We start from the raw sequence: 25,652 nt of genomic DNA, 5'->3' as shown, positions 1-25,652 counted from the left end.
TTTTAAATGGTATTTAAGGGTTTATGGATACAAATTTTTCATTTGCAATAATAGATACTTTCCCAGAACAAGTGTATTATAATTTTCCTATTAACATTGAGCAAAAGAAAGTTGGGAAACTAAAAGAGAAATTGAGTCAGGCTTTATATTATGGACTTTAATGTAACTAAAGTGAAATTTATCATCTTTTTTTTCTTCTTATGCTTTATTGTATTTAGTTTAAAAATGAACCTGCTAATACTTTATACTATTATCAGGGGAAGCCCAATCCATAAATAAGCCTGTATTGCACTTTAACTTTATATTTTAAAGTTTACACAAATTATAAATATTTGACAAAATTATGATAGTTTTACTCAGTTCTGTTCATCCCTCCTCCCCCCCCCCCCTTCCCTTTTAAATGAAATAATGAATATAAAAGGAAAAATGTATCAGGGACATTTGTCACTTAACCTACTTAAGTTAGGTTTTGGACAGTAAGCCACCACCAACCACCCATTGATTCGATTTTGACGCAGAGTGACAGCTGTGGGACAGATTCAAACTCCTTAGGGTTTCCGAGGCTGTAAAACATTGCAGAAACAGACTGCTACATTTTTCTCTTTCAGCAGTGGACGTGAACTACCAATCTTTTGGTTAGCAGCCCAGTGCTCAACCCACTGCACCACCAGGACTCCTTTGAGAGCAGTGTTAAGTGCCTTCGATTCGGCAGTGCAAATACACCAGTCGCTCCTCGGAAACTCTATACATGGTTGCTTTGAGTCAGGAACCCACTTGATGGCACTTACCAACAATGGTGGTGACTATGTGCCGTGAAGTCGGTTCTGACTCATAGCAGCCGCTCCTTAGAAACCCCATGCACTAGGGTCGCTATGAGTCAGAACCAACTCGATGGCATTTAACAAGGAGAAACAATGATTGCTGTTACTCACTGTGTGTCTTGCAGGCGAGTCATGTTTTTGTCAAAGATAAAGGTTAGCAAATCAGTCTCTTGACTTTCCTAGTCCCATCATAATAAGCCAGGAAGGAGTCCTTAAGTGACTTGGGCGATTAAATCCTAGATTCATCCAAACCCACCGCCAAAAGTAGATTCTGACTCAGGAACCCCCATAGGATAGAATCGAACTGTTGGTTAGGTTTCTAAGACTACATCTTTGAAGCAACATACCACGGAGCAACTGGTGAGTCTGAACAACCTTAAAATAGGTTAGCAGCCCAGTGCTTAGCCCACTGTGAAGGAGGTAGCTATTCTTGAGTGTCTCAACTTCTGACTTTCCCACTTAATCCCCTTTCACTCATTGAACATTGCCATCAAGGACCGTTAGTACACAGCATATAAGCTTCCATGTATCTCCAGGCAACATGATGCCAAATGATCCGCTGATAGTTACACCTGAGTGGCTAGTCTCAGCCAGAGGGGGCTAGTGTTTGCTGACTCCATCCAGTAGCAGCACAGCCTGATTTTACCCCTGGCCCCTAATAACTTCCTGACTATCCACCAGGGTTGACTGGGGCTGTGATAGACAGGGGTCCTCACTGTCATTTGCTTCTTGATCACAGAGTCCATGCAGCAAGGTGGTCCAGGTAAGGGAGAACTCTCAATGTAAGGAATTTCAAAATGCCGCTTTCTGGCATTAGAACTTTCCTTGGTAAATCCATTCTTTGAAAGTGTGCATTTGACTTGCAAACATATTTTCAGCTATAGAGTCTGCATTAAACACTGTGCTGCTTATCTAAGGTACGGTCTCTGCGGCTTACGTGTGGCCTGATGGCGTAGACAGACTCAGCAGTGGGACAGTGGGATCCCTGCTAGGTCTCGTCTTTCTGTATCATCAGTGCACAGAGAGACTGATTTGGAAATCGGCCTGTGTTATCCACAGGTCCATCAAAGCATTTGGCCACAAGGTCGGCAGTTCAAACTCACCAGCGGCTCCTTGGAAGCCCTCTAATACAGGGTCGCTATGAGTCAGAGCTAACTCGACAATACTTAACATCCCTCAAAACAGACAAGAGTAATTGCTCATTTTGGGGAAATCTTAGGTTTTAGCTAAGAGCCCAGCATGGGCCTGTGTTTTCTTTAAAGCATTTTGCTTTAAAACTTCTTGTGGATTTTTTATTTTATTCTATTACAATTGTTTATTTTTAATGTTGAAATCATACTCCAAAAGTTGCTTAACTTGTGTTACACTTGGCTCTATTGGTGGTCCGCATGGAGAAGCACTAGGTGCTTTCTTTGGCCTTGACCACATGAATGTGCCCAGAAATGAACGTTAAGAAGGATGTTATGAGGGTCCAAGGTCTGAGCAGAGGAGAGATTTAAAGGCAAATCATGCTGGGAAGCTACAGTTAAAACACTTAGCTGGTAGGTGAGGTTCCCAGACCCTAGGTGAGCATTTCCTGAGGCGTGTGATGTGGGCACTCAACCTTAAGTCCTGGAGCGCGCTTGTTGGCTGCAGCCTACTCACCCCTCAACCAAAGCCGAGACTGTGCACAGTGCATATGAAACTCCTGCACCATCCGCATGGCTGGTTGTGGATCTGACCGTTATCATCTCTAGGGCACCCTGCCCTGATGACTAAGTAGATCACCGGGCCTTTCTTCTAGGTGCATTTGGTAGCCTGAAACCCATTCCTCAACCAAGTATATAGAACCAGCCTGTGATTTTCATTTTCTGCTATAGTTACAGGGCAGAGAATGAGCTTGCTCCTTGATTCAGAAACTTAGGATCCAAGAATGCGGTGGGATCTTGTGGAACTTGGACCACTTCGAAAGGGCTGTTAGAATTCTATCATCAAAGTCCTCTGTCTGCAGCAGGTCCCCACAGCACTGGCTGTGCCGGACACTGGCTCATTGACAGGAGATGTAGTTTGAGACTGTAGTTTCTGTGTTAACACTTTTGTCATCATAAATAGGACATTTTAGGGGAAGAGAACAGATTGAGATTGGCAGAGGGAAGAATTTCCATTACTATCTCTATTTTTCTCATTTTGCTGTTCTTCTAAATGCTACTTCTTGCCTTGTATAGCGAGCCCTGTGTGGCAGAGCTGTTTGCCAGCTTGTTTTAGATAAAGTCATTAAAATAGGACAAATCAGGGGGAAACCAGTCAAGTCAGCTGGCTCCTGGTGCCCACAGTGTGTCAGAGTAGAACTGAACTGTGCTCCTTATTGGTTTTCAATGGATGGGTTTTCACCAGGTCTTCTTAAGTCCTTCTAAATAGACTGGAACCTTCAGCCTTTCAGTTAGCAGCCAATTGTGTTTACTGTTCGCACCCCTCAGGGACCCCAGTGAGAAGGTGTTTGGTTGGTTGTGAGCCATCGAGTTGGTTCCGACGCACAAGGAGCCTAGATAGGATTTCTGAGGCTGTAAATCTTCATGGGAGCAGGAAGCCTCTTCTTTCTCATGTGAAGCACCTGGTGGACTCACTGCTGATCTTTGGTTTAGCAGCCCAATGCCACCAGGACCCTTCAGTGCAAAATGATGTTATTAAGTGCCGTCAAGTTGGTTTTGATTCATGGGGATCCTGTATAGGGTTTCCTGGTGGTCTTGAACTGCCGACCTTAGGGTGTATAGTTCAGTGCTCTTCCAACAGTCCTACACCAGTGAAAAGTAGTGATGGGGGAGGTGTGCCATGCAGTTGGTTCTGACTCATAGTGACCCTGGGTATGGTTTCCTAGGCTGGAAATCTACGGGAGCAGAAAACCTCATCTTTCTCCCTCAGAACAGCTAGTAGTTTCAAACTGCTGACCGTGAGATTAGCAAAGAGTACTCCTTGGAGGCCAAGATGGCCAAACTTTGTTTCTCATATTTCGGACATATGGTCAGGAGGGACCAGTCGTTGGAGAAGGATACCATGTTTGGTAAGGTGGTGGGTCAGAGAAAAAGAGGAAGACCCCCAATGAGATGAATTGGCCAAGTGGCAGCATCGATGGACTCAAGCGTAGCAAGTGTAGTGAGGTTGGCCCAGGATCGGGCAGTGTTTCGTTCTGCTTGCATAAGGTCACTATGAGTCAGTACCGACTCGACGGCACCTAACAGCAACAACCAGAGAGATTATATATTCGAACACCCACTCCCATTGAGGCAATTCCAACTCATGGTGACCCTCTTCTTTCTCCAACAGAACAACTGATGGGTTTGAACTGCCAACCTTGTGGTTAACAGCCCAATGCTCATCCTACAGTGCCACCGGGGCGCCTTATATATTAGGAATAGAGAGGTAATTGTTCTTGCACACTTAATATGTCTATACCTCAACTTCCGTTGATTTATAAAGGGTTTCTGGCATATTTAAATGCAGTCAAATGGAACAATGACCTTCCTTGTGTGGTTCTGTTGGATGAGCACTGGGCTGCACACTGCAAGTTTAGTGGTTCAAACCCACCAGCTACTTCTTAGAAACCCTATACTGGGTCATGAGTCAGAAGCGACACAGTGGCACTTAACAACAACTCCTTTTATCAAAAGGTTTGTTGTTTATGTGCCGTGGAGTCTGTTCTGACTCATAGCAACCCTATACAGGGTTTCCAAGGCTATAAATCTTTACGGGAGCAGAGAGCCTTATCTTTCTCCCGCGGAACAGTTGGTAGTTTCAAACTGCTGACCTTGAGGTTTGCAGCCCAATTCATAACCACTAAACTACAAAAGGTAAGTAGTGATAATGAGGGACTGCCCATCCTTTTTCTTGGCTAACCAGGGCCAGGTGGGTGTGGGTTGTGATCACAGGTATTGTTGCTAAAATGCAGGAGGGAAGGCAGCTTGAACTGAGTGGAGCCCCCTCCCCACCCCCACTCCCACCCCCAGCACTCTGAACAGCCTTTATAAAAGGCAACAGGCAGCCTCAGCCCCACCCTGTCCCCAGTTTTGGTCTCATGCACAAATCTGATGCTTTCATTTACTCTGCAAATTTAAAAGTTACGTGTGAAACTTCAGTCTGTGTTATCTTGGTCCACATTTATTACTACTTTCTCTTTAAAATCACATAGGCGAGGCTGCTTTTTCTAGCATGATTTTATTTCCATAGGTTTTTCATCTGGTGAAAGCCACCTCAAGTGGTTTTTCTTAGGTTGTGAATATAAACCATTACACATGGCAAATTTCCTCTATCTATTAAAAACAACACCTTATGTAACAATTGGTTGTAAGTTCAACAATCAAAAGGATGTAAGTATTTATTTAATGTCACAGAAAATTAGTTTGATCTTTCCCCTAGTCATTTCCTCCTTGGAATGATTGCTGGGCTCTTTGATAATCCAATTATTAGCCCATTGGGAGTTAAAATTGAAGTTAGCTTAAATCTCATTCAGCTTTGAAATCAAGAGGCATGTATTTTAATTCTACTCCATGGTGAATTTTCTAAGGTCTTGGTTCTCTCCACTTCCTTCCCTACTCCTCAACCAAGTTTATGTAACCAAACCATGAAGGAATATCCTATACTTATCATTATTTTACAAATCTCCCAAACTCTTTAAACAGTACATCATAAACTCAACCTACTGACAATTTTGGTGCTTTCAGAGACAAGACGAAACAAAATGTGCATAAATTGTTAAATGGAAAATGAATTTGTTCTGTAAAGTTTCACTCAAACCACAATAAAATATAATTGTTAAGGAAAAAAACAAAAATTGATTTGAAAAAAAAAAGAGACGCACTATTGCTGAGAACCATGGAGTTTGTTTCAATTCATAGTGACTGTATGCGGCTGAAAGGTGCCCTGGTGGTGCAGTGGTTAAGCACTTGGTTGGTAAGTGACTGTTTGGTGGTTTAAACCTATCAGCTGCTTCACGGGGGAAAAAGGTGTGCAGTCTACTTCTGAAGCTGGCATCAACACAGAGGCAAAGGTTTGTTCTATGGTTTCATCCTTAAGGGAGCAGATGGATGGGACAGTCTTTTCTCCTGAGAACACAATGTTGTTGCTGTTATTGTTAAGTGCCATTGAGTCGGTTCCTACTCATAGAGACCCTGTAGAGGATTTCCGAGGTGGTAAATCTTTATGGGAGGAGAAAGCCTCTTCATTCTCCTGTGGTGTACCTAGTGGACTCAAACTGCTGATCTTTCAGTTAGCAGCTTAATGCTATGAGGACTCCTTCAGTGCAAAGTGTTGCTATTGCTAAGCGCTGTTAAGTCGGTTCCGATTCACAGTGACCCTGTATTGGGCTTCAGGGGAGCAGCTCTTGGGTTTGAATTGCCCATCGTGTGATAAGAAATCAGACAGAAGTCAGTCTGGTCTCTGTTACCTGGAACCAGTTACTTGACTTGCGGCACATCTGTAAAAGGACAGCAATGACAATGGTCCCAGTTTATGACGTTGTGTGAGGATTAAATGTCTCAATATCTGTAATTTACTTTGGGCAGAGTGGGGAACTTCCAGGACCAAATAAGTCCGAGATATCATGTGGTCTGGCCCTGCCAAGGCACCGGCAAGCAGGAACTCAAAATTCAACAACTCTAGGAGCTTTTTTCATAGCAATATAAATCATTGTTGTTGTTGTTAAGTGCCGTTGAGTCAATTCCGACTCATAGTGATGCTATATAGGATTACCTAGGAGTCGCTGGTGAGCTTGAACTGCCAATCTTGTGGTTCAAACGACTAGCACATTAACCCACAGCACTACACCAGGACTCCCAAATTTATATTGGTGGTGGTGGTGTGCTGCGGAGTTGGTTCCTACTCATAGCGACCCTGTACAGGGTTTCCGAGGCGGTAAATCTTTACAGGAGCAGAAAACGTCATCTTTCTCCAGCAGAACTGCTGGTAGTTTTGAACTGCTGACCTTGAGATTAGCAACCCTACTTATAACCACTACACTACTAGATATTTTGATGTGAAGTGCCGTTGAGTCAATTCCCACCCATAGTGACCCTGTAAAGGGTTTCCGAGGAGAAACTAGTGAGCTTGAACCGCCAACCTTACAGTTCAAAGTGACCTTGCAGTCTAATGCATTAACTCACAGCGCCACACCAGGACACTACTAAAGTGTCTTCAAATTTATATCAAGTGATGTTATATATATATATGTCCAAGTGGCCCTTGGCAGAAAAAAATCCTCATCCCTGACTTAGAGCAATTCCTATTGTTGTTTGTTGGTATGTGTATTCAAGTCAGTTCTGACACACAGCAACCCTCTATAAGGTTTCTAAGGAGTCGCTGGTGAGTTTGAACCACCGACCTTGTGGTTCAAATCGACCTTTCGGTCCAGTGCTTATCCACACCAGGACTCCAGAGCAATGCCTGGAGTAAAGGTGAAATGCTAGCTAATGTAATTTTCTCTTTCAAAGGAAAGGATTCCCTAGTGGAGCACTGGGTCCCTTTCATGTGGTGCCATATAATTTCTTTGTTTGCTTCATCACTCTGCTGCAGGAAATGTTAGGACTTAGTCCATCTGATCTTTGGTGAAACTAAAATTGGAAGAAAAAAAAATCCAGTCATCTTAACCAGCTTTGCTTTAAGAAGGTTTGTCTTAGTGTTCTGATTCCTAGAGATGTGGTATGAATTTTCCTGTCTTCAAGTCTGGATAACTACCAGGCTCCAAATGGTTGGTTTTATCCTTCGGTCTTTAATGGCTTTTGGGAGGTGATGCATAAATGTATCAGCAACTTAACAAGTTGCCTACAAATAAATATTTTCATGGGGAACTTTTCTAGTTCTGCATTTTAAAGTCAATAAAACATCTTATCAATACTGACAGCACTTCAGAAAATCAGTGTTTCTAAAACATCTATCTATGGTGAATATTACATACCCACAGAGCTGTAAAAGCATATCAAATGTCATGGCATTTCACTTACAGAATGAAATCCCATCATCTTTCTCAGCCCTAGTGGTGTAGTGGTTAAAGCGCTTGGCTGCTATTCGACAGTTCGAAGTCACCAGCTGCTGTATGGGAGAAAGATGTGGTTGACTGCTTCCTTACAGATTTACAGCCTCATCCTACGAGGGTGGCGATGAATTAGAAAGGATGCCGCAGCAGTGGTCTCATTCATCGTTTCCTACACCAAAATCAAGCAAAAAAACCTTAGCAGCTGTCATCCAACCACAGATTTTGTTGTTGTGAAGTGCCATCGAGTCGGTTCCGACCCATAGCGACCCTGTATAGGGTTTCCAAGGAGCAACCGGTGAGCTTGAACTGCCAACCTTACAGTTCAAATGGCTTTGCAGTCTGGCGCATTCACCCACAGCGCCACACCAGGACTCCAACCACAGATTAGGAATATGGAAACGTCTTTCTTATATTCAAAAGAATGCTTTAACACATTCATATACTATCAGGGAAAGAGCTCTGGTAGCGTAATGCTTACAAATCGGGCTGTTAATCTCACATTCAGCAGTTCAAAACTACCAGCTATTCCGCTGGTAGATGATGAGGCTTTCTGCTCATGTAAATACTTGCAGCTTCAGAAACTCTGTACAGGGTCGCTATGAGTCGGAACCGACTCCACAGCACATAATGACAACAACATGCTATCAGGGAAATGCTCAGTTACTAAGCTTTCTTATTCAGAGGTTACAGAAAATGCTGTTTGAGACGTTTTGATTTCATTTCATGATACATCATCATTATCACTGCTTTAATTAAACTACTCCAAATTTGCAAAAAAGTTGAAACCTTAAATTGGAAAATAATTCACTAGAGCAGCTCTTTCTCTCTTAGCATCATAAAAGGCATTTATATATTAAAAAAGACACTTTGTGTCCGCATGTCTGGCTGTGCGCTCCAAACCCTTGTGACACCAGAAGCCTCCCCTCCCTAAACGCTTCACAGTACCTGGGGTGCCTGACAGCTTTGCAGCCCAGCATTGTATACCCTTGTAATGGCGATGTGATAGTCTGCTTGTCCTGCAAAGGCCTCACCCCTGCCCTGCTCTCAGCTAGATGGACCTCACTGTTGGTGACCTTAAACTAACCAGTGTTTCTATTCCCCAATCCCAATGCTCAATAATAGAGCCCTGGTGTGGCGCTGTGGGTTAATGTGCCAGACTGCAAAGCCGTTTGAACTGCAAGGTCAGTGGTTCAAGCTCACCAGCTGCTCCTCAGAAACCCTATACAGGGTCGCTATGGGTCGGAACTGACTCAACGGTACTTAACAACAACAATAATGCCCAGTAATTATTGTCAACAATGGGCACATTAACCAATCAGAGCTAGTGAGACTCAGATAACATTTACTGGGCCTTCTGGGAAAGAGATTTCCCCTCTCTTCTGTGTTCAGAAAAGAACCTCTCATTTTCCCTAGACTGTATGGTTGTTGTTATGAAGTGCCTGTATAGGGTTTCTGAGGAGCAGTTGGTGACTCTGAACTGCTGACCTTGTGATTCAAACGTCCTTGTGGTCCAGTGCTTTCCCACAGCGCCACATCAGGACTCCCAGAAAGTAGAAGAATGTAAAGTCTTGAGAAATGAGGCAGCCAGGGAGCTGCTGTGGCTTGGGGGGAGCTAAAGTGTGGTGCGGCACGTGGTCGACCTGAATTTAAAGACAAGCCAAGGGAACACCACCCTGAAGAGAGAGCCTGGAACAAGGTCAGAGTTAATAAATTTCGACTCAAGCAGACACAGCTTGGAACATTTTTAGTTCTAAACCAACATCAGTTGCTGTGTAGCTGCCTCAGACTCATGGCATTTCCATGTAGTCAGTGTAGACAGGTCTCAGTGGCTGATTTTTAGAAGTAACTCACCAAGCCTTTCTCTCTAGGTGCCGCTGAGTGGGCTGAACCACCAACCTTTTGGTTGGTAATGCAGCATGTTTGTACTATCCAGGGACTCCATTGAGTAAACACATTTCTTTTGATGTTTAAACCAAAAAAAAGCAGGGTTTTGTGTTGGTATTGCTTGTTGCTAAGTGCTGTCGAGTCAATTCTGACTCATAGCCAACAAGGAGTGACTGGTGAGTTTGAACCACTGACCTTGAGGCTCAAACCGACTTTGTAGTCTAATGCTTATCCTCCAGAGCCGTGCCAGGACTCCTGGGTTTTCTGTTATTGTTAAGTTCCTTCAAGTCAGTTCTGACTCATACCGACCCTGTATAGGGTTTCCAAGGAGCAGCTGGTGAATAGAAACTGCTGGCGGTTTAAACCCACCTTGCTATCAAGTGCTTACTTATCCTTCTTGTTGTTAAGTGCCCTCGAGTTGGTTCCGACCCATAGCGACCCTGCACAGGGTTTCCGAGGCTGTAAATCTTTACGGGAGCAGAAAGCCTCATCTTTCTCTCACGGAGCAGCTAGTAGTTTCCAACTGCTTACCTTGTGGTTTGCAGCCCGATTCGTAACTACTACGCTACAGCCCCACAATTCTGCTAAACTTTAAGGATTACAGTTAAATGTTTAGCCTTGATGTTAATTTTAGACTTGAGACATTTTTCTTGGGTTTGCTCCCCCACCCCCCTTAAAAAAACAACAAAAACAACTACTGCTTTGCCTTTGTAAATAAAAGTGAAAGAAAAGAATGAAGTTTGGGGCAGGGAATTTTTTTTTTTTTACCTTATTCATATGAAAAGGAATAATTCTTTCTTTGTCCAATCTATTCTATATAATAGTGAAATATTTGACCATTCATAAAAACAAGCATTTATATTAAAATCCATCCTTAAATACAGCCCTATCTTTTCACCAGGAACCTTGCAAAAATATGATGAATATGCATGTATGAATATTAAAGCAAGGAAGATCACTCAACTGTCCATTGGAAATGCAGCATTACATACAATGTAATAAATATGCAGAATATCAAATCCACAAATTGATCATTACTCTGATTTAGACTTTTTTTTTCCAGTTAAGACCTTTGCTGTGTAATTTATTGTAATAACGTTACAAGTTAAACATTACTAATACAAAAAGACAAGCCAATTCATCTGACTGCTGAACTAACATAGTTCTCCAAATTTTGTACCATATTTTAACCTATTGCATATAAAATTGTCACTTTGGCAAGAAATACATATCCATATAACTAGTCAATGTTAAAAACAAAAAAGTCAGAGTTAATTGTATGAAAAGAAACAGAAGCTAATCTTATTTCAGAGATAATCCTATTGCTTTAGCTCTTGTGCTTTGGCAATAAGTGCCTTAAGTTTTAATATATTCCATAACTTAAATACTGTATTAACAAAATAAAAAACTTATTTTTTCTAGCAAAATACTATACAAAATGCTGTCTTTGCACATTTAAGGGGTGTTGTTTCCTTGCAATGTTTTAGAGCCTTTTACTTTTTTAATCTCTAAATATCATTTAGTCTTCCACTTACTTTTTAGGATCAACCTGATCCCTATCACCTCAGTATAAATTAATCTATGATTAAACTATGAATCCTGAAATCAAAGACTATTATATACCTTGCTGGAGTTTTTCCAGGTAAATTCTGCTAATGAAAAGGCACTTTAAATCCAAATCACACATCTCATTTGTTACATTTTACTTCTTTCCTTTTACCACTAAACATTCTGGAAGAGCACTTTTTTAGGACTATTGTGCCATTAATGAAGGTTCTTTTAAAGCTTCTTCTTTGCAGTTCAGGAAAAGAGAAAGTAAGCTTGGCTTCTGTTAACCTTTTCAACATCTCCTGTTTCTTTGTACCAATACTTAGGATGATTTCTTCATTTAAAATAGTGAGAGAGTAAATGAGATTCATGTTTACACTGCTTGCAGCTCTAAGAGGAGACTTTAAAGCATGTTTAATATTCATCCACCATCATGGTGTCTGTAGTCCCGGGATCTTATTCTGAGTATGGGCCAGGTCTCCTAGCATGAGGATGCTCGGATGTTCTTTCTTGCTTTGGAGATGGGTTATCTCCCTTGTATGTCAACATATAATCCACAAACCACCAAAGGATGAAGCCAAACCTTTTAAACCTGGAATACCAAGAAAATACACATGCTTCATATGTGACAGGTTGCAGATCAGGTCAAGGAAACCTGGAGAGGCCCAAGGATCCAGGAATCCCACACAAGTCAGCCCCACACAGTTGGGGCACTCTAACTGTGTCACTGGAGAGTCTTGTCCAAGCCTGGGCGGGGCGGTTACTTGCAGGTGTGAATATCAGTCATGCTTTCACACCTCCTACAGCGGACATAGCAGCACCAGATAAACTTACATTCACACCTCTCCACGTGGCGGACCACGTGGGTATTGTAGCCACGCCCACAACACAGGAGGTTGCACCCATCAGCGCCCTCTGACGTGCGGTTGCATTCTCTGCCCTGTGTCCCCGGGATCCCCAGTTTCTTATCCTCCACACAGTAGTTGGGAGACTTATTGACGTACAGCAGATCATCCTTCCGGATCGGTATCTTCCTCTGATCTTTTTCTCTCCTGCGCACTTTCTTCTTAATTTTGTCTGAGATTTGGACACTGTTTTCGTATTTATCCTTCAACAAACGCCCAATCTTTTCGAAAGAAGACATGGTTTTCCAGCATGTTCTCACAGCACACGAGCCTGAAACCCCATGGCAGCGGCAGTCTACGGACATCAACTTGGCGACAGCCTGAAACCAATAGTAAATGTGTTCAAACATCAGTCACCAAGAGGTTTTTCTCTACAACAGAACCACCGCCAACTTCATCACTAGCCCCCCCCGAGTCTGTTTTCTCCTGTCTGAAAATGAGGTGTGTGAACTTAGACCTGTAAAAACCTATTTCCACCCACTGAATAGTTTTCATCTTGTCTAGATGGGTCTGGTGAAAAGAGATGGGGATAAGATTTGTAGGATTCAATTGTGAATAATTGTTATCATGACTAACTGCAACTGTCACAATTGTAAAGGTAGAAGTTCTGTAACAAAAACAGGGGAGTGGTTAACCTTACAGTCCAGAAACAGAGCCTAGGACCATCAAGGGTGAAGAGCACAAGCAGAATGCCGGACCCTATCCAGAGAAGCAAGGAGCTCTGGTAACGTAGTGGTTACAAGTTGGGCTGCCAACCACAAGGTCAGCAGTTTGGAACTACCAGCGGTTCCACAGGAGAAAGATGAAGCTTTCTGCTCCCATAAAGATTTACAGCCTCGGAAACCCTGTACAGGGTCACTATGAGTCGGAACTGACTCTACAGTACTTAACAACAACAACATCCAGAGAAGCAGCGACACCAGAGATGGAGGCAGAGATGGGGACATGGAGAGGCGGAGCGGCTGAGGACTCTAGATTCATGGGAAGAGGTGTATATTATTATATATGCCTGAGTGGTTGTTGTTGTTTTTTTTTAAAAAAAAGCTAAAGTGACTAGAGAGAAAGATTGTTAATTGATGGTACATGAAGGGGATTATAATCATTGTAATGAAACAAGGTGTATGATTTGTTGAATGTAAAACTGATGATCTGCCCTGTAAACTTTCACTCAATCCACAATAAAAAAACAACAAGCTTTACCGGAGCAGCTCTCCAGGTCTGTCTCTCAAAGAGAGGCTGCTGGGTTTGAATCGCCAACCCAGTGCCTAACCATTACACCACTAGGGCTCCTTTTTTGAACGTATTGTTATTGTTAAGTGCTGTTGAGTCTGTTGTGACTCATAGGGTTTACAAGGAGCAAAGCGTGGCTGGTGGATTTGAACCTCCGACCCTGCAGTTAGCAGTCCAGGACTTATCCTACAGTGCCACACCAGGACTTACAGGGTGTTTGTTTGTTTTTTTCCCTTTAAAGCTTTTTTTCCCTTTAAATCTTTAAGGTGACGTGGGTTAAAATATTTTGCGTTTCTCTTAACCCTGTGGAACACATTTTTTGAAGTGCCACTCAAAGTATAGACCAGGCTGTATTTATCAGAGATTATCTGAAACAACAAAAGGAGACCACTTGTACTTCCTGTCTACTTTTGGGTATGGAAGATGCTCACACTCCTCTATTGCTTGTTCCATGGGTCAGCAGAACAGGCATCACTTGTCAAAAATGTAGATTGTCAGTTCCCACCCCAGAACTACAGATACTGCATCTTAACAGGATCTCCAAGTGACTTGTCTACATTAAAGTCTGATAAGCCTTGATAGTCTATAACGATCATAGTGCATAGAAGCACTTGAGGAACTCTGCAAGTGAGCCAAGGAGTGGAACTGTAAGAGAAGCCCTGGTCTGCTAACCACAACGTCAGCAGTTCAAACCCACCAGCTATTCTCAGAAACTCCATAGAGGGTCACTATGATTTGGAACCAACTCCAAGGCACTTAACAGCAACAACTGACTGCCTGAGGTTCTGATTTAGTTGGTCGGGTCAAAGCAATGATATTTTTATAAAAAAGGAGGAAATGATTTGAATGAACAGCTAGGGATGAGACCTGCTGATTGAACTGAGAGCTCCCCTTTGATAGCTGTGAATAAAACTCATTCTATATCGACCGCGGTGGATGGAATTCATGACCCCCACATCTCAGATCACATGAGAAACTCAGGTCAAAAGAAGAAAAGGCTGAGAAGTGTGTTTGCTCCCAAAAATTCTTCCCTTCTTCCCCCAAATACATTAAAAACACATATCCTGTCCTTGATGGGTCCATAATAACACCATCCTGACATAGAGAAGGCATAATATTTATATAATTTTTCAGTGCTGAGTTCTGAGTTTAGTTTACCCAGACTGAAATATTAAATGAGATTCTGTGTATTTATAACAGCCCGCTGCCTGGCACACATCAACATTTCTATAAATGCTTCCTTGGCATTTCTCTGAAGAAGGTACAGTAAAAGTTGAGATAACATTTCAACTGGGTTAACTGTGTGAAAACAACAGAGATTTCAAGTTTTAGGGTTCGCATCTTTTCCATACCAGGCTTGCCAGCATAGCTTCCTTCAAGCCCCAGAGATTAATAAATCGTCAGGTCTAGCTGTAGAGTTGACTTTCTGTCAACATGCTGGGCAGGATGAAAAACGGATCCATCCATTCAATGACTTGGAAATTATGTGTGCAATCTCACCAAAGAAAAGAAAAAATTCATAGCTTAAATTCCACTTACAGTTCTTATCAAAACTATGAAATGACAGGGATTTATACTTTGTTATTTTGTACCAAACCTAACATTGACATGTTCATGGTACATTATATTATCCAACAAATTAGCAAAGTTTTCTGAACTATCAAATGAGACAGAATATTTTGAACAATTTCTAAAACTTACAACCTCCAATGAGAGCGCATGGTACTGATTTGTGCAGTGTTTGACACTTCCAATTAATGTTTCAATAAGAGCCTGGGTAACATAGTAGGTCAAGAGTTTGGCTGCTAACCGCAAGGTCTAAAGTTCGAATCTACTAGTGACTCCACAGGAGAAAGATGAGGTTTTCTGCTCTGGTAAAGATTGACATCCACGGGAACCCTATACACGATCCCTATCAGTCTGACAGCACACAACCACAACCAACCATTAATTAGTGTTTAAAATAATCAACAAAATATTTAAATGTTGTTCCTTATAGAAGATGGCGCACGGGTTCTTTTTTGAATTCACAAAACCGAGATGCTAACAGAGGTGCCTATTTCTTCTTAATCCAGGCAAAATGTAGCCTTTGATATTATCAAAACAATTTGAATAACCATGACATGCAGGCTTATTTGGTTAAATTTGTGCCATTTGATATTTATCCATAGGAGCAATCAGAGGCCATGTGCTCCTGTAAAGATTTACAGCCTCAGAAATCCAAAAGAGCAGGCCTGCTCTGTTCTGTTTGTTGTTATTACAAGCCGTCAAGCTGGTTCTGACCCATAGAAACCCTGTATATAAGGTTTCCTAGAAGTGGCGAGGTGAACTCGAACTGTTGACCTTGTGTGTCAAACCAACTTTACAGTCCAATGCACTAGCTTACAGCTCCACACCAGGACTCCTGTGGGATCACTATAAATTGGAATCAGCTCAAAAGCAGTCGAATTTTGTATAATTTTTTTTTTTTAAAGACATTCACAAAACCTTCAATTATTTAAAAAATTTTACAGGCAAGTAAATTTTCAAATGAATGTGATCTTCCTAACTTTGTTCAGATTAAATCACTGCTAAGTAATAAAATAAATTGTCAAAGAAAGTCAAACATGCAAAAATGCATGCTTGTATGTTTAAACATGATCAATGTTCCTAACAATCATCATTTTGTGATTTAAAGCTGCCTCTCCCTATGGCTGCAGAGCCAACCTTTTCTTTACTAGGTCCAGTTTGTAAAATGTGAAGACAGAGTGGGTGCTCACCAAATACTTATTGAATGATCTCTCCAGCTTTACTTGAACAGTTTTAAGTCATCCTTTAAGTTAACCTGTTTCTTGAGGAAGCAATAAAAATTACCGTCTTAAACCAAAGAGTCACCACCAAAAAGGTCAATGGGATTGGGACAGTTTGAGCCAGCCTGACTGTCTTCTAATTCCTCAGCCTCAGTCTAGTCCACAAAAGTGTGGTTTCACAAAATGACACAATGCTTCACAAGGGTGAAGGATAATTCAATTCTATCACTTCCTGAATTTGTATTGTAATTTGGGAGGGATTTTCCTACCACACAAACTGAGTCCTTACTCCAATAACCATAATTGTCTACTTGTTATTGTTGTGAAGTGCCGTAGACTCAGTTCCAAGCCATAGCGACCCTGTATAGGGTTTCCAAGGAGCAGCTGGTGAGCTTGAACCACCGACCTTGTGGTTTAAACCAACTCAGCAGTCCAGTGCATAAGCCCACAGCACCACACCAGGACTCACAATTGTCTAGAGATGCCACTTTTTAAAAGTTAAATTCTATTACCTTAGAATTATAATTATCCTTAACAATAAATCTAAGAAAAGAAACATTATTTTTACATGTATTTATATATGCTGTTGTTAAGTGTTGTCAAGTCAATTCTGACTCATAGCGATTCTGTGTATAGGGTTTCCAAAGAGCATCTGGTGAGCTTGAACCACCAACCTTGCTATTCAAACCGACTATGCAGTCCAACACATTAGCTCGCAGTGCCACACCAGGACTCCATGTATGTATATATATATATAGGAAAATAAATGAAATTCATGAACAAGAATCTCAATAAGTTGACAGGCAATTTGAAAGATTATACCTTCATACTTCAAAGAGACAACTTGGACAAATAGGAATTAAAACAAAGCAATGCAATTACCATAAGGTAATCACCACTAGGAGAATTTGATGAAATGGAGACTTCAAGGGTGGACACACACATATAGTTTAACTTTACAGAATTTAGTGCTTTGCAAAGCATATTCATAAATTGTTTTAGTTGGTTCAGGTTTACAAAAGGGAAAAAAAAATGCCTTGCACATGTTGTGTGCCGTCTAGTCAATTCTGAGTAGAACTGTCCCATAGGGTTTCCTATGGATGTAATAATCTTGAAGGAGCTCTGGTAGCGTAGTGGTCAGGCTGCTTAAAGGTCCAGGCCAGCAGTTTGAAACTATGAGCCATTCTGTGGGAGGAAGATGAGGCTTTCTGTTCCCATAAAGATTACAACCTCAGAAACCTGATGCAGGGTCACTATGAGTCAGAACTGACTCCACGGCACATGACCAAGAAGCAAATGGCTTGCTCTTTTCTCCCATGTATCCACTGGGGGTTTGAATTGCTAACCTTTTGGTTAGCGTCAGAGCATTTAAGCATTGCAACCTGAGGACTCCTTTTGCCTTGTACATGGTAGGTCGTTTATGAACATGTACTTGTTATTATTTCAATTTTACAGAAAAATAAACAGTGTGGTTAAAACACTTGTCTTAATAAGGAAAGTTGGTGATACATGATACACAGTCTTTAAGGATAATAATTTTATAACAAAAAGAAGAAAGTGGAAAATACAAGTACATTTAAAGAAATTGCATGAACACTCCCAAAAGAGTGTAGTCTGGAGTTTTCCAGCTAGGATTCCTAATTAATGCAAAACAGCCTCCCTGATCTGCAGAGATGGCACAGCCATCTAGTAACAGGAAAAGTAAGCGAATAGCAACAGAACGTCTTGTGTGTGGTTATGAGCAAATTCCTTTCTGTACTCCACTTGAGTTCTTAAGGTTTATAACGATATTAACAAAGGAATGTTTTGTTAACTATTGCAAACAGATGTGCACATTTTGGTAGAAGATTTTTAAAGTATCAGAGAGCAATTAGGAGAGTGGTCACTGACTCTACCGTTTTGATTTGAAACATTTTGAATGATGTGACAAAGGAAGGAAGCATCGTTAAGACTGAAATCCTTGATGATAGAAAATATATTTTATGAAAAAATAAAAATGACTTGGGAATTGATCTAAGTATTGATGGGTCTGAAAAATACTCAAGGTATTGTAGCAGGCACTGTTTTCAGTATATTACTTTATCCAAACTTTGCAGAAATGGCTTGAAAGCTGTTATGGAATATTTTGTGTCTAACATTTCATTTTGTCAACTATCAGATGATCTGTTTAAGTTTTTTAATGAAAACTGCAACATGCGGTTGGATGATTGGATGTCAAATTCCTATTCCTCTGACCCACTACGTCCCTTTCTGTCCAAAAATATATTTGAACCTGCCGAGAAGCAAAACACGTATGTGTTGTTCAACTACTTATAACTATCCTTGACACAGGTCAACGAAAACTTGGGGTCGGGCCCTTCCCACTTTTTTGAGTTACTCATCATAAAACAAATTATGGGGTAGGGAAACTTAAAAGTTTATGAGGTGGACATGGGAAGAATGGAAATATTTTAGGCACACCAAAAGAAATACCCATAAATATTCCAAAGTCACATTATTCCCAGCAGTTCCGCCCCTGGAAGACATCACATCATTCTGGTAGCGAATCACCGTTCAGCAACATTATTCTTGGAGTCATAACTTCAGGAATGGTGTCAGAAACCAAGTGGGATTCAGAGTATTTAAGGTCAGCGGTTAGAAAATCTTCTATCCTGCTCACAGCACTACTAAACGCCAGTACCCACATCTCTCTGAACGCTTTCCTACATTTTGAATTTGGGGATTTTGAGACTAGGAAAATCAACTCAATTGAATGCAGATCTGAACTTTACTCAGAAAAATATGCCTATTAGATTAAAATGCTAATTGCCAATATTGAAAACTGAGTTGATTGCTCGTCTATTTTATATAATAAACTGGAAATCTAATTTCTTATAACCCCCCCACCAATGGGAAAAAAAAAGGAAAAATACTTTGATATAATACTTCATAAGAAAAGACCAATAAAAACACTCGGGTAGTACTCTTAAAACTATCCAGATAAACATTTTGTAATGTTTTAAAGTTCCATCTAGAACAAAATGAGGACAAAAAAGTTCTAAGTAGCAAAAACTCTGAAATTTACTTAACACTGTATATGTATGCATAGCCTCAATTATTTCCTGTATAATTAGAATAATAGCAAAAACCTAGGCAATATGAGAAGATTGTTTTGCCAAAAAGAGGTGGATTAAAATTGATTCTGTATCCTTTTAATATAATTAGAATATAAATAGCTAACAACCAAATTTAACAGTTACAGAGGCAAACGTTGGTACCTAATTTTGGAGAAAAAAAAATACACAAAACAGAATAAAACTAACTAGCTACCTAACATTAGCAATAAAAAATGAATTTGGAAACATCTTAGGGATTTTCACAATTTCAGAGGTGACTTTATTTCTAGAGAATCAGGCATAGCATATATTTCTAAGTTTTGTTTTTTGGTTAAGGCTATTTTAAATCTCTACTAAATATTTAAAGAATGGCTAAAAAATTTTAAATATGTATTAATAAAAAACATCCAGCTAATTGTTACTTTGTTTTCAAAATACATTAATTTTATGTATTTTGGTGTGTTTGTCTAGTTTAATGATTGAGTTTCAAATAGCATATTTTAATTGTATTTAACCTATTTAGAAGCCTGTTAGAAATTATAAAAAAAAGTCTTTTATTATATATTTTAATTAAAGCACAATTCAGATTTTTTTTTTTAAGTAAAACTTTAGGGAAAAGAATCATGTGCATAAAAATTACAATGTTAGACAAGACCATCTCTTTTTAGTGAAATAAAATAAACAAAAATTTCTAAACAAAATTTAGGAACCAACTCAACAGCACCTAACAACAAACTAAAAAAAAAAAATCTTACTTAGCTATTTACTAACTTTCTGTTTTTAGTTGATACAAGTGTTGAGGCCTTGGATTTATTGAGATTTCTGTTTTGGTCTTTTCAAGCAGAGCATATTAAGAGAAGAAAAGTGGCAAACACATGCAACGATTCTGAATGGGTTCCATTTATTCACTTTTCAAAAATATAAAACAAATGCAACATATACTATAAATATTCCTATGAGATACTGAAACTTGTTTTGATTTACTTCGGGATTATGGGACAGATTGCAATGTCTCCACTGGGTCCTTACTGAATATTTATATTAATAGTTGATGTGTGCTGATATTCCTATACCTAAGAGTTTATTACCACAGAGAGAATATACCTTCACAAAAGTTCTCCACAATTCAATACAGCCAAGTAATTTAACTACATTGTAGAAGCCAAACTTCATTGTGTCAATAGTCATTAATGGAAAGATACAAGAGGTAAATAAAGCCAAAGTGTATTCTAGTTTAGTAAAATGTAATTTTTACAAAGAAGCTACAGTACTTTGTAATCAGGTGACTATTTCTCTTGGAAAACAACAGCAACTTTGTTGTACAAAATTTCTTAGTTAAAACAAAAAACCCACTGCCTTCCAGCCAGACTCATAGCAACCTTAACTTAAAGGAAGGAAACCCTGCCCCACAGGGTTTCCAAAGCTGTAAAGCTGTACTGAAGTTGACTGCTCTCCCACTGAGTAGAGTCAGTTTGAACCACCGAACATTTTGGTGTGTAGCCAAGCACTTTAGCCACTGTTTCATCGGTACTGCATTTAAGAATGTTTGCTACAGGAAATGCAGACAAAACTGATAACAAGTTTAGGAACCACTGCTCACTAAAGAATAGATTTAACAAATACTCAATATTCTAACTAAATGAAATCAGATTCAAATGGATCAGAATGGCAGACAATGTAGATTTTATTAGGTTCTGCCCCTCACTAATCAGCTAAAGGGATGGAACACCACATAATCCAACAGACACTTCTACATCTATTATTTTATAATTAATCCCTCAGATATACAAACATATTTTCTGAGAAGATTCAACTCACATCACATAGAGAACGTAAAGTAAACCAGCATGGTCAATACACACTTCTGAAGGCATAAACGTGAGTCAGCGCAGTCGCTCCATATGGTGATACGCACGGGACTGTGAACCACAAGGTTCTTGGTTCTCGCCTGATAACTGTTCTGTGGGAGAAAGATGAGGCTTTCTGCTCCAGTGAACATTTAAAGCCTCAGAAACTCCATACAGGGTCACTATGAGGTGGAACCGACTCAATAGCACTTAACAGTGACATATACAAACAAATCTTTGACTGCAAATGTTTGACTTTTAAACCTTTAGGACAAAAACTCTAGTATTCAGAATTTACCTGAAAACACTGGATTTTAATCCCATTTTTCTAACACATACCTGCCTTCCTGCTTCATTGTTGTGCAGGTTCATTGCTATAAGAACTTTGCTTTCTTTTTCCATGGTGTTTCTGATGGGGGAATCTAGGAACTTTCTGCTGAACCACATGCCATACTGGACGTCATCAGAGCAGCCCCCCCAGTGCCAGCCTTCGCTTGCCGAGCCTCCATTCTGCAAGGTGGTATCACAGGAACATTCTGTCATGTTGCCTGCACTGCATGACCTGGTCACAGAATGCACCAGACCAGCAGCCATCACGGCATGAATAAATGCTGTTTCCTTGGTGCCTAGAATAAAACATACATTGCTAAATTAGGGAGTCTTTGCTCTCTGTGAAGTTCAGATCCAAGCCTCCTACTCATTTCTCAACTGCTTATGAAGGATGCTTTAAAATGTCTATACATTTTAGAAAGGAGGATGTCCTAATCATAAAACAAAACAAACCCCAGAACATTAATTTTCAATATTCCACTTGAGGGGACTGCCATTTATTATGCCACTGTATGGATGTTATTATTCAAGTAATAATGGCAAACATGTATTAATATATGACATTGTCCTCATGCTTTCAAATTGTGTCTATTTTTATAATGTGAAATGCATTCTAGCAGGGACCTAAGTACTTTACAGTTAACAGCTCAGTAAATGCATGTTGAGAATAAAATTTTTTGCATGGATACTGTAAATGCTATTACAACACCCAAAGGAAGCCAGATTACCTTTCTTCTTCAACTTTCCTGTGTTCTCACAAAAAACAAGCTGAAAAATTTGGTCTGATTCCCCCCCCACACACACACACACACAAAAGCAACGCAAGACTAAATGCAAATGTAACAAAGTCCAAAGCAATTAGTAAATAAATGTCACTTCACTTCCACATTGAAGACTAGTCTTCTTTTAGGATATTATGAATAACAATCACTGATGCTAATATGAAATAATTAAACATTTAACATAGTATTATAGGCAATAAAAGGTAAAGTAATTAAAATGTCACTAGCAAAGAAAATAGAATTATGAAAAAAATAAATATTGGAAAAGATGTATTTAGAACACTTACAATACAGTTTGAGCCCAACTCTTTGCAGAGTAAAACTCCGCGGAAACATTAACAAAATAGACTAGAAGGGGCTCAGCGGTGACTATTATTTTTTTCTCTTGCAAGATGTTTAGATTGGAGGAGAAACAGTTTCACGCCCCTTGCCCCATAAACCTTTTCAACAGCTGATTATGCCTCTGCACTTCAACAACTGTGAAGACACGTTTTTTTTCCTGCAGGAGGTCAGGGCTCCTTCGGAAGGGTGTGCCGGCCAAAACGCAGCAGGGTGAGCGCACAGATTTGAGTAGAGAGTGAGGCGACTAGGCGAGGAAAGGGTCAACCGGGAGGAGGAACGGAAAAGAAAGTGGAAAACGACAAGCAAACTTTCAGAGCACGAGTCCTGAAACTCTTAGAATCTGCTGATATTTTTGCCACAACCCTGCTCCCCAGTATCTGTATTCTTACCAAGTCACTAAGCACGTGGAAATGAAACTTTGTTCTCTTGCTGCGCCCCGCGCCGCGGGTGTGCAAAGAGGGAGGGAAGGATCGAGAAAAAAGAAGAGAAAGAGGGAGGGAACGATAGAATAAAAAGAAGAGAGGAGAAAGCCAAAGGAGTCAGGCTCGAGTTAACCGCGCTTGGTCTTTCCAAGACAATCTCTCTTCAAACCACCGTTCCCCATCTACCTGGCGCTCCAAGGAGCCTACACACGTGGGGTTGGCTGCAGGGAGTCACTTCTCTGAGCAGGGCCAGTGCCCAGCGAGCCAGCTGATTAAAGTCAAAGCAGATGCAGCAGCAGCATTTCCTGACCCCGACCTCAAGTTTCTCCAGCTGGACCTCTACGTAGGGGACGGGGGGCACTCCAGGTGGCGGGCGTGGAAGAATCAAGAGTTCCCCCAAATCTGGCAGGGTGCGGAAGGACTGAGGTAGAACTACAGCCCCAAGCACTAGGCTCTGCACCTAGGTGTCACCTCCTCCGATTCCGCACCTGCAACCCAGCTCTGGCGTTGACCTCCCGGGATCCCCGTCATTCCTGTTCACTTGTTGCTGACTGGCGGGGGCGTGGAGTCCATTTTGACTCTTGCTGATCCTTTGTGACAGAGAAGAATTGCCCCTTTGCGCTGGACTGCAAGGTCTGTTTGAACCCTAAGGTCTGTGGTTCAACCTCACCAGCGCCCCTCTGAAACCCTAGGCAGGGCCACTATGAGTCGGAACCTACTCAACGGCACTTAACAACAACAATAATAATCTTTCCAGGGAGCCCAGGTAGTGTTTAAGTGATTCCGCTCTGCGCTGTTAAATGCAAGATCAGCAGTTCGAATCTACTAGTCGCTCCTCGGGAGACAGATGAGGCTTTGTGCTCCATAAAGATTTACATCCTGGAAATAACAATCATTGACGTTAATAGAAACCAGTTAAACATTCACTGCGGTGAGCAGTTCGAAACTACCAGCTGTTCCGCGGGAGAAAGATGAGGCTTTCTGCTCCCGTGAAGATTTACAGCCTCGGCAAGCCTGTACAGGGTCGCTGTGAGTCGGATCCGACTCCACCGGCACATAACCAACCAACCAATAGGCAATGATGGTGGTGGTGGTGGTTACGTGCCGTTGCGTCGGTTCCGACTCACAGAGACCCTGTACAGGGTTTCCGAGGTTGTAAATCTTTATCCGAGCAGATAACCTCATCTTTAAGGAACCCTTCTATGGAGTCCTGGCGTGGCGCTGTGGGTTAATGCGCTGCACTGCAAGCTCAGTTTGAATCGTAAAGTTGAAGGTTCAAGTTCACCAGCCGCACCTCGGAAACCCTATACAGGGTCGCTATGGTTCGGAACCGACTCGATGGCACTTCACAACAACAGTACCAAAGGCACTATTTGTTGTTGTTGTTAAGTGCCATCGAGTCGATTCCGACCTATAGCGACCTTGTATAGGGTTTCCGAGGTGCGGCTGGTGAGTTTGAACAGCCGACCTTGCAGTTCAAACGCCTTTGCAGTCTGGCGCATTAACCCACAGCGCCACACCAGGACTCCATAGGCAATATAAGGTAAAATAATTAAATTGTCACTAGCAAAAAAATAGAATTATGAAAATGTTTAAATATTGAAAAAGATGTACTTAGTCGGAACTGACTCAGTGGTACACAACCACCGCCACCAATCTTTAGATCGCCAAGTCTTCTTCCCACTGCACTGTGGTTGGGTTCGAACTGCCAACCTTTGGTTACACTCCAGGGCACCTTTGCTGTCTACTAAATGGCCTCTTTCAGGATTTGCAGCGCGACGGGGTCATAACTGCACTATTTCTGCATTCAGAGGAAATGGAGGGGCTGTCGGCTCCGCAGGTCCCGAGACTCACCGCTGCTCAACTCGTAGCCCAAGACCGGGCTGGTGACCGGCGGGGCGGCGGCGACCGCACAGTTCCATCGCTCGTGGCGGAACTGGCTCCGACACTCCTGGATGCCCAGGCGCGCGCCCTCGCGGATGCTGGGCAGCAGGTACGGCTTCTTTTTGCACAGCTCCTTCTGACGGCTGCTCAGCGGCAAGTTGGCACAACCCAGCTTCTCCGGAACACCGAAGGAGGCGATGCCCAGCCACCTGTAGGACACGGCCATCCCCAGTGTCAGCCGCTTCCTGCTCTTCTCCTCCCAATCCCAGACGTTCTCCTGAAAATCAGGCCAGCCATCCCATAGTCCCCGGCCCTCATTCCCCGCTCAGGGGCTGACACCCCTCTGCCACCTAGCCCACCCGCCCGCCCTTCAGTCCCAGTACTCACATCCAGTTTCCTTGTGCTCCGCAGGGGAACAGTGCAATCAGGGCTGCCCACAGCGCGCACAGGCGGGGCAGGCCCAGGAGCGCCGCTCTTTCCATGGCCCCCGCATGGAGTCTCCCAATCCCGGCTACTCCTCGTCCGCCCTCCCCGCCCAGACCCGCCGGGCCAGAGGTCAGTCTCGGGCACCCAGTTGTCCTCGCCCTCCTCCACTCAGCATGCAAAAGAAAAAGCTGTCCCGCCGTGCTTGGAGCTTTCTGCAGCCTCCCCTTTTTTGCAGGGCTCAGAGTGAGGGGGTGGAGAAAGCCGTCTGGGGCCCTCCTCCCGAGGGAGACGCGGGAACCCGCCTCGCCTTCCAAGGTGAGAAACTTCTGCGCCCGGAGCGGCGTCTC

At 41.8% G+C, this 25,652-nt stretch overlaps 1 protein-coding gene across 1 annotated transcript; it reads right to left on the bottom strand.

Annotated features, from left to right (window-relative positions):
* Positions 1-11,988: 11,988 nt before the first annotated feature.
* Positions 11,989-25,381, bottom strand: WNT16 (wingless-type MMTV integration site family, member 16). Its single transcript, XM_006859321.1, has 4 exons — positions 25,267-25,381; positions 24,850-25,088; positions 21,459-21,745; positions 11,989-12,478 (listed from the first exon to the last, which is right to left on the bottom strand). Exons 1-4 carry the CDS (start codon positions 25,359-25,361, stop codon positions 12,014-12,016), a joined length of 1,086 nt encoding a protein of 361 aa, XP_006859383.1. The 5' UTR covers positions 25,362-25,381; the 3' UTR covers positions 11,989-12,013.
* Positions 25,382-25,652: the final 271 nt, after the last annotated feature.

This window comes from Chrysochloris asiatica, unplaced genomic scaffold, assembly GCF_000296735.1.
Source record: "Chrysochloris asiatica unplaced genomic scaffold, ChrAsi1.0 scaffold00032, whole genome shotgun sequence".
Classification (NCBI taxonomy): Eukaryota; Metazoa; Chordata; class Mammalia; order Afrosoricida; family Chrysochloridae; genus Chrysochloris; species Chrysochloris asiatica.
The sequence above is the reverse complement of the archived record's forward strand: the minus strand, read 5'-3'. Positions and strand labels throughout refer to the sequence as shown.